Source organism: Apteryx rowi, unplaced genomic scaffold (genome assembly GCF_003343035.1).
Source record: "Apteryx rowi isolate R43461 unplaced genomic scaffold, aptRow1 scaffold_15, whole genome shotgun sequence".
NCBI classification, from domain to species: domain Eukaryota; kingdom Metazoa; phylum Chordata; class Aves; order Apterygiformes; family Apterygidae; genus Apteryx; species Apteryx rowi.
Window position 1 is genome coordinate 4,053,627 of NW_020447752.1, and position 9,817 is coordinate 4,063,443.

At 41.5% G+C, this 9,817-nt stretch overlaps 1 protein-coding gene across 2 annotated transcripts; it reads left to right on the forward strand.

Moving 5' to 3' along the window:
• The first annotated feature begins 3,423 nt into the window (after positions 1-3,423).
• Positions 3,424-9,202, forward strand: RAN (RAN, member RAS oncogene family). 2 transcript variants are annotated; one of them, XM_026058736.1, is made up of 7 exons: positions 3,424-3,527; positions 4,517-4,559; positions 5,420-5,504; positions 5,598-5,723; positions 6,830-7,017; positions 7,610-7,780; positions 7,893-9,202. In XM_026058736.1, exons 2-7 carry the CDS (start codon positions 4,524-4,526, stop codon positions 7,935-7,937), a joined length of 651 nt encoding a protein of 216 aa, XP_025914521.1. In that variant the 5' UTR covers positions 3,424-3,527; positions 4,517-4,523; the 3' UTR covers positions 7,938-9,202. The 2 variants fall into 2 exon arrangements, with proteins under 2 accessions (XP_025914521.1, XP_025914522.1); XM_026058737.1 differs by having other exon boundaries at positions 3,435-3,521.
• The last annotated feature ends 615 nt before the right edge of the window (positions 9,203-9,817 follow it).

The window sequence follows — 9,817 nt, forward strand, 5'->3', positions numbered from 1 at the left end:
AGTTTGCTAATGTAGCAGTTGTGTTCAAAGATAGCATGCTGTTTAGCTCTGTGACTGTGTTTATCTCCAGTACAGCCTTTTGTACCACTCTTTATTTGCATCTTCCCTTACTTAGTAAGTGCTGTCCTTTACTTAGTACATGTATCTGGGTCAGTGAGTTGCTAAGTTTGTTCACAGTTGAGCTGAGTCAAGATACAGGAAATGTAAAGATCTTTTAAAGGTAATTATTCTGCTGATTACTTAGTGATATCTTATGGACCCTAATCTCTTAGATAGTTATCTAACACTGTTGATGAGTGGTTGGAAGTGTTTTGTGGCCTTTGCTGAATGGGGCTATCTGGAGTAGATATTTTGTAGATCCTCTGAACTGAATGCTTATTTGTACATATTTAAAACAGATGATCACAAGTAGATCCCATATGGTAAACCTATCTTTGCAACAACTTGTACATATTTGGCAGGAGCTCAAATCCAGTGATTGGGGACCTTTTAATTAGCAAGTCACTTTTAATTATCCCAAAGTAAAGTATCCTACAGTATTATTGTTTTGTTTGAAGGAAAAAAGGTAGTTTACTAATTAATTTGTAACAATACTTAGAAGCTTCTGTCAAAGAAATTCTCAATACTTCTGGGTTAGGTCAGAACAGAAGCTTTTATTTACTATAGCTAGCAATAGAAGAGAGTACACGGCAGCAAACGTAAAAATAAGCCTCACCAATATGGTCTCTACATACCAAACAGGAACAAGGTAATATTAGTACAACATGTAGTTAAATAAACAACAACTAGTATTGCCCCAAAAAATCAAATCTATCAGCAACTGGCTCACACAATTCAAGATCTAGGTCTAAGACTGTAAGTCAACTGAGATACAAATGGCAACTTATCCACTGGGTGATCTGTGTGTTCCTTGGAAGAAGAGATGTCTTTTCCTCTGGGGCTTAAGCTTACTTGGACTATGATGTGTGAATCCAATTAGGCAAGTCCTTGCACTTCACTGCAGTGTTAGTGATTAACTGCACTTGACAGGGTCCTTTCCGGCACGGCTGTAAGGCATTCTCCTGTTGGAATGCTTTAATATAAAAATATTTAATATATCTTCTGGCTCTAGGGGATGGCAAAGTCCAGCAGGCGGTTCTCGTAAGGCCTGAAGTACCTGTGTATGGACAGATCTTACACATTTCATTAAGGCTCTACAGTAATTCAATAATACATCATCAATTAGTTGCAAATTAGTTTGAAAATACATTGAAAAACCTATATATATACAGTACATATTCAAACTTCCTTTCATTGTGATGCCATGGTCTAAGCAGAAAAACAGAGTTCTTTATCCAAAACTCAGTTGTGTTGTGAAAACTATGAAAACGTTTGGTAAAATAGTTTCTGTAAGTCATTTGAGTCTAAGTATGACAATGAAAAGTTGTATTTTTAGGTGTCTTCCCTATTGTTCTCCTCACAGTCTAAGACCGTGCAATACAGACATGCAGTTTACATACTGAAATTCAATGCTAAGTGGAGGATTAGATAAACAAATGAACTGTCATTCCATGATCAGTGGTGTGCTTCAGTTTAATTACATACAGGGCTGAATTTTTATCATATTAACACTTGTTTGAGAAAAGGAGGAAAAGATCTGTTTCAGTGTTGGCAGTCTGCAGTTTGATCAGCTTGGGAACTGACTGATACAAGAAACCAACCATCCATTGGTAGTAGGATAGGGGAGCGTTCAAATAACCCAAGGCTTGAATTTATTGTTATTTTAACAAGCTCCACACTTCTAAAGCATACTTAGCACTGTGTAGAGAAAGTTACAGATTGAGAAATTTCCTGGAAGTGTTTATATTCTTAAACACTGCCACAAACCCCACTTATGTGGCTTCATGGGCTCCTATTGATAAATGGATGCCTATTTGTCAAGAAGGTAGGTGGATTCACAATGGGTTTATAAAGATAACATTGTACTGAGAAAAATATGAATTACATATTCTGAAATACATCCTTCCTGGCACCTAGAGGTGATCACCAAAAATGCTAAAAAAAAACCATAGTACCACCTCCTCCAAAAAAAGAATACAAGTTCAGTGATTTTTGCAACAAATAAAATCTTAAGTAAAATTTTGGACTGGCATTCCACTATTAATTATGTGAATATTACAACAAAGAGTGCAACCTCTCTTGTAAAGCTTTCTGTACACATTGTTGCTATGTATGTAGAAAATGAACAAGAATAGTCTGTTTGTATGTATCACCTTCCATGAAAAAAAAATCTGTATTATTTCAAGACAGAGGTATTTAAAAGTTCATGTATTTATCTTGGATTAGGGGATGCAGCAACAAACAAATGTTATGCAGACTACAAAAAAGGAACATACTGCGTAAGCATACTGAGGTAAAAAAATCAGGGAACTTAGAACTCAGTATGAACATGTGGACTTGATATTTATAATCCCATGCAAATTATCTATTTTAATGTTAATTTAAATCGGTTTTTGAGCAGCTTTGCTCTCACTAAAGTTTAGACTTGAGGGCTTAAAGAACTTTATTCTAAATCCAAGGCCTACAAAACATCTTTGGTTTTATTTTCATTAATACAGGTAAATAGCATCTTCATGAAGACAGGTCATTTTTATGAAGAACTGAAAAGAATAGCCATATGGCACATTTAAGGAAAGTCCTTTTGAACACAGCAGTTTTTACCTGAAAGCTGTTCAATTAACTCCTGCTAATTTTTATTAGACTGCAAGACCTCTCTATATACTGGTGCTAGAGACAGTTTAGCAGGTTTTGTAAGTAACTACTTGCAGTTTTTAAACTTTGTCCACAGGACTATGGTAAGTGGACTAGTTCATCACACGCTCCAAATCTCTCCCGATGCGACTTTAATGATTAAAGAGTTTCTCAAGCAGCTCAGCACAGCAGCACGTTCCCAGCCAGAAGACGCAGAGCCACACAGGGTCCATCTCAGCCAAACCCCAGCAAACCTCGGGCTTTACCGCAACAAGCACTACTTGGAAGCACGGTTTCGGCCCTCTTTCCAGCAGCCGGCGGCTACACAGGGATGGCAGAACAAGGAAGCCCGCCCAGCTGGAAACCTGCTGCGGATGGGAACGGTGCTGGCGCCTTTTTCCACCCCGGGCCACAAACAGCTGCTCGGGAACCACTCCCCCATTCCCCTTTTTCAAACGGGCTAAATCTTGCCAGGCCGCTTTCACGCTCGGGACAACAGCACCGAGCCGTTCGCCGCGCTTAGGGCTGAGGTAAACGGCCGCCGCGCCGCAGCTAGCGGAGAACGAGCCCCCTCCCTCCCCGGCTCCCCTCAGAGCCGGCGCCCGCGAGCGGTTAAACAGCGTCCGAGGAGGCGCGCGCCTAACGCCCGCTCGCCCGCCCCGCACCACGTGACGCGCGACCCCTCCCCCTCCCTGCGGCCGCGCGGCGTCGCTCTCCGGGTATTTGAACCGCGCTTCCGCCATCTTCCCAGCGCCCAGTCACTGAGGGGAGAGACGCGGAGAGAAGCCTCGGTAAAGGTAACGGGGTCGGGACGTCCTCCTTTTCCTTGGAGGAGCCGGTGGGGGGAAGCGGGGCTGCTTTCAAAAGCGCGAGTGGTAGGGGTGGCGGTTGCCGTTAGCTACCGCCGGGGAGCGGGGGTAGGAGGCGATGGGTTGGGTTGTAGCGAGGCGAGGCCGGGCCTGAGTGAGCGTTACTGCTGTGGTCCCTAGTCCGGTGTCTTCCTCCCCCCCTCTCCCCCTTTCCCTAGGATGGGAGAGGTGGAAAGACAGGAGCCAGGCTCCCTTTCGCCTCAGATAAGGGGTTGGGCGAGATTTGGGAGGCGAAACAGTGGGGCCTCCAGCGGGCCGAGTGTCTGCAGGGGGGGAGGGGAGGTGGCGCGCGCTGCTCAGTCATGGTGGCTCATGGCGGGGAGAGAGCGTTAGGCCCGTTGGTGGGGGCTGGGGGGGAGCTCGAGGCCCGGCCGGGGGGAGGCGTTTAGGAGGGCTCTGCTGGGGCGCCCTGGAGGGCTCCTCCTGGGCTCTGCCGATCGGAAGGCAGATTCTCGTGAGGGATACCGATTCTGGGCGGGGTGGAGGGGGGAACTCCTTAATGGAGCGAGGCCGAATTCGGCTCTTGCTGAGGTGCCCTTCGGATCTGCAGCTCGGGTCTCTCCGCGAGCCCGAAAGCACAAGGGGTGCGGCGGCAGCCTTCCGTTACAGGGCTCCTGGGGTGGGCGGGGAGGTGCCGCCGCCATTACCGCGCGCGCTCCCGCCGCATGTGGGGAGCCCGAGAGGCGCTTCCTGCCCCATGAATGGGCCCGGGACCTCGCGCGCCCTAACGCTGGGGAGGAGGGGGGAGCGGCGGCGTGGGCCGAGCCTGAGCCTCCTCGCCGGCGGCTGCTGACTGGCGCGCGGAGCACGCGCCCTGGGAGGCGATTTGGGAACTGAGAACGGCGCCCAACCCCTTCCGGCTGGGCCTTGAACCAGCTTGCCTGTTGTGAGCTCACATGCTTCCATTTCCCCTGCAGACCCAGCATGGCTGCCCAAGGAGAGCCCCAAGTGCAGTTTAAGGTAAGGGACTGTGGTTTTTTTATTCATTCAGTAGAAAAGTAGCACGTATAACTCTTGAGTACCAGTTTGGATGGGAGGTTTAGTTTTGAGAATTGTTTGTCCATCCTTAACACTGCAATCAGGTTATTGTAGTATAACATCTAATAACTTGTATAATAGACTCTAGTATTGTGTCAATATGCTGCTTCTTGTAGTTTAATCTAATAAAATTTAATGACTTTTTGACTATAGCATGATATGAAATTATGTGGTCAAAAGTGAGGTTCACAGTTGGCAACAAGGAAAAAAAATGTTTAGAATAGTTTAAGTTGTCTGTTAATGGCAGGGGAAAAAGGTTAAAGAACACAGTTTAGAACAGAGGCTTTTTTTGTTTATATCTTAAACAACCAGAAGTTATTAAGGCTGCTTCATGAAAGATTATTTGTTAATTAGACTTATTACAGTGCTTGGCTAGTGAACAAGATGCTCCTATCCCAATTGTCCTGTAGTGCAGCTTTCCTAACTGTAAGGTTACACTGAATTTCTCCGATTTAAAGAGAGACTAGAAAGTCATTTAATATTGTCACTTTCAGGGTGAATAACCTGAGTGCCCTTAATTCAGTCATTTGCAGTTTAATAGAGCCATATTTACAGTACACTTTAGTTTTCAGCTATGAGAACTAAAAAACTTGAGTTACAAAATGATAGGTTTAACAAGTTGGGTCCTAGTACTGAGTTATTCCAGAGGAATTTTCAGTCTTTTGTTTACAGCATTTTGTAGGACTAAGGTCTTTGCTTTTAGTATAAATGCTGATTACTAATACAGTGATAAATGTCTAGAAGTCTAATGCCCTGACTTACCTGTCTTAATCTGCCAACAGCTTGTCCTGGTTGGTGATGGTGGTACTGGCAAAACAACATTTGTAAAACGTCATTTGACTGGTGAATTTGAAAAGAAGTATGTAGGTATGTCTGCAATAGTATTTAAGACTTAATATGTTACAACTAGAAGTGGCATTCACAAGTTACTAAGGGGAATGCTTTTTTTCCTTACTACAGCAACGCTGGGTGTTGAAGTTCATCCTCTGGTGTTCCATACTAACAGAGGTCCCATTAAATTTAATGTATGGGACACAGCTGGCCAGGAGAAATTTGGTGGCCTGCGAGATGGTTATTACATTCAAGGTAAGATGCATATAGTTGTAAGAATATTCTGCACATTCTACAGTACAATCCTTATTCATTCTACTAATGTTGGCCACTCTGAAAACTTTCAATATGGATTACAGTTGTGAGCCTGGCTTTCAGGTTTGCAGACTCTTCCTATAGGCTCAGTGCCTTTGTCAGGCAACTTGCCCTAATGTAGGAATAATCTCAGCAGATCTTGTTTCCATATGCTAGTGCAGGCTTTGGTATTAATGAAAAGTAGTAATGCACTTTAATCAGCAGTATCTTGTTTAAATTCAATGATTAGAGGGCGAAAGTACATGCTTCAGTTCACACAAACTTACCTGTATTAACTTACTGTGCTGGAGCAAGGACTTGCAACACATGAACTGTAACATTCCAGATTTAGTAATGAAATTAATAAACTGTTACAGCTTTATCCCTGTTATCAGTTTTCTTTAAATCTCCTTGCCAGTGTCTCTGTCTTTCTAAAGAAGTACTGATAGTGTCTCTGAATTTTTGCTTGGCCAGGTGCTATTTTCTGTGTATCTGAGTCACCTGTGTATTCTTAAAATTCTTCAAGGGATTATTAGAGTTTGACATTCTTGCTTTTCCTTTAGAAATATCAGGATCAAGTCAAGCCCCTGTGTTCTTTGAAAAACTGTTTTGGACAAGCACATCCTGACATGTGCACTACAAGCTCTCAACTTATCTGAAAGCCTGGATAGGATGCCTGGGATTAGTTAAATAGGTGTTAACTAACTTCTGTCAAATATTTGGGTAAATAAAAGTTGACTTTTGTAATTCTTGTATATTCCCACTTCATGCAACACCATGGTATTCAATGGGACACTTGCATGAATAAACCTAGCTGGTCTTTAGGATTGGACACTAAAGATGTGAGATGGCATATTGGTCATGGGCTGAATTTTGTGGACTTGTATGCATAGAACTTCTTTACAGAAAATAGCCTCTTCGAACTCCTAGGCTGAGGGAGGGAAAGTTAATGCAGGCATTGTAACTGTAATATGGGATTTCTATGAATACTTTTCCTATCTCTGTATCTGATAGGAAGGTGAGGGCTTACTGTACCAGTATAAATTCTGACTACTCTTTTCTTACAGCTCAATGTGCCATCATAATGTTTGATGTAACATCAAGAGTTACTTACAAGAATGTACCTAATTGGCATAGAGATCTGGTACGAGTATGTGAAAATATCCCTATAGTGTTGTGTGGCAACAAAGTGGATATTAAGGACAGAAAAGTCAAGGCAAAATCCATTGTCTTCCACAGGAAGAAGAATCTCCAGGTATGGTGGCATGAGTTTGTAGGAATCCAAATTTATTTAAACTTTAAACTGCAGTTGGGTTCTATGTAGTAATTTGATAATACTTTGGTGTTCCATGTTTGTCACTGCAGGTTACAGTATTTCAACTTTACATCCTGTTTGCTTCTTGAACCTAACTTCAGGGAAGGGGGAAGTGATCTTGTTAGGGATGATCACCGCTAGTCTTGAGCAGAAGCTATGATAAGAGATTAAAGAGCTTATATGCATTTGGCTTTTACTGCTTAGAGTCCCATCAGATCTTGCAGAAGTGAGACTCTTCCAAGTAGGCCAAGTCACAGGAAAAAAGGTAGATGCATTATTGTCTCCTGCAAGTTCCACCCTTGGTCAGGTCAGATACCTTAGTTACACAGTATACGCTATTGATTATCCACTGAAACTGTACATTTCTAGATGTTTAGGTCTAAACTGTTTCTGAGAGCGTAGATGAAAATCATGCAGTAGAAAAAAACAAGGTAAAAGTAGAGCTGATTAAATGCATATTGATCTTAGTATTGGCTAAAAATCTGTTGGAGGTATCTTTTTTGTGTGCATGTAACATGTATTCTTTTTGCAGTATTATGACATTTCAGCTAAGAGTAACTACAACTTTGAGAAGCCTTTTCTCTGGCTTGCTAGAAAGCTAATTGGAGATCCTAACTTGGAGTTTGTTGCCATGCCTGCTCTTGCACCACCAGAAGTTGTTATGGACCCAGCACTGGCAGCACAGTATGAGCAAGACTTACAGGTAACTGAGAAGGGGCACAAAGATCAAATGATTGTCCATTTGCCTGATAATACTTGGATCCCTGGGGCAAACAAGAGAAGAACAGTTCTTAAGTGTAGCTTCTTTGTTTCAGATTGCTCAAACCACTGCACTGCCAGATGAAGATGATGACCTGTGAGGGATGAAGCTGGAGCCCAGCGTCAGAAGTCTAGTTTTATAGGCAACTGTCCTGTGATGTCAGTGGTGCAGCGTGTTTGCCACTTTATTATCTAGCTGAGCAGAACATGTGCTTAATCTTTGGGATGCTGAAAGAGATGAATGGGCTTCGGAGTGAATGTGGCAGTTTAAAAAAAAAAAAAACCTTAATATTTTGGACCTGCATATTTAGCTGTTTTTTGGACTGCAATTACTTCCCCTTTGAGTTTCAAATATAAGACTGCTGCAGTCACATCAGAGTATTAAGTGGTAAATCTTGTTTCTGTCATTCCCATTCTTTTTTGTTTAGATAATAAAGTTGTATTTCAAATATCTCTAAGCAAGTGAACTTTTATGCATTGTTAGGAATAATTCTTCAAGAAGTTCTCTGTTCTTCAGTTGAGGCTAATACTTGGTTGTCTACTGTATTTTTCCTTTTCCTCTGTTTCTCTTCCACACACCACCTCCCCTCCCTTTCTTGTTATACTCCTCTTACTAAATCAGAGCTGACAGTTAACCTTCCCTTTATTTCCTGAAGCCTGTAACTAAGCACCTGAGGAGAGCTGAACTAACTGCCAGGTAAAACTAAAGCAGTGAACACTTGACTGGTAAGTGTGACTGAATTGACAAATAAGCATAAACTATCCCCTACAAATGGGCATGTTTGTGATCTGCAGGGCTTCTTGAGTCTTGAGGGTAGTTCAGCTTGCATATGCTACCTTTAGATATATTCTCTAAACTCTAATTTAAAGTATGTTCCACAACTTGCCTTCAGAGCTCTGTATTTTAGTAGCCTGAAACAAATGGCATCTAGGTCTGTTAAGTGGTGTAAAAGCTGTATCTTTGCATGGAACATCATTCAGTAGAGCTATAGCTGATGAAACAAATTCTGCTCATCTTAAAATTCACTAACTAGAAAACGGCTGTAGTTGAGCTAAAAAGCTCTTGGCTATGAAACGCATATTAACTAAAACCACACTTGTATAAATAGCAAGACTTTATTGTAACTGCACCAAGTTCTTAATTTGAAACTCTAGCTTATTATAGCACAAATGGTGGAAAATGTCAACTTTTAACACTATCTTGTAGAAATTAATCTTGGTCAATATTAGTACTGCTAGTAAACAGAATATAAGTTTAAGATTCCATTTTTCAGTAGTGTTTGATTGAGTACATGAAGCCTTGAACTCTTCAGTTTTGTATTTTTGGTTTCTTAATAAAGTGAAGCATTTCATTTATTCCTCTTAATTTGCATGTTTGTGTACATAACTCCTGCTACTTGATTTTTTTTTTCTTAACACTACTCAACCATTCTGATATGTGGTTGCAAAAGATAGTTTACTATGAAAATCTATTTATTAAACACTTTTGTAAAGGAATCGTGTTTAACTTAGTGCAAGTTAAGTTCTGTATTGCTTAACTAGTTAATGAAAAGCTGAGTTGTGGTATCTAGAACCTGAAACTGACTAATGACAATGAGTATTTTACGCTTTTATCTGCTACATAGTAAAAAGACCAACTCTCACTTAAATATTCCATTGAATCTTCTTGCTGCATCGCCTTGCTTGAACATATTTTTTGGGTTCCTGTCTGTAGTCACTAATTTACCTATGTGTACCTTGGCTAATACTGCTAGCTTGATTATCTGCTGCTGCTTTACTAGGTGCAGTAGCTTTTTTCTTTAAGCTGTCCTGCTTCTGATAATACACTGCTTTAAAAGTACAGATTGTAATAATTCTGCAGTGTTGATACACCTTTAAAAGGAAGAAGAAAAAACTGCAACTCTGAGTTTTATTTGTACTGTTTCAGTGTGTGCTTGTATGGTGGTATCTGCAACTCACCTGCAGTACACACAGGTGTATA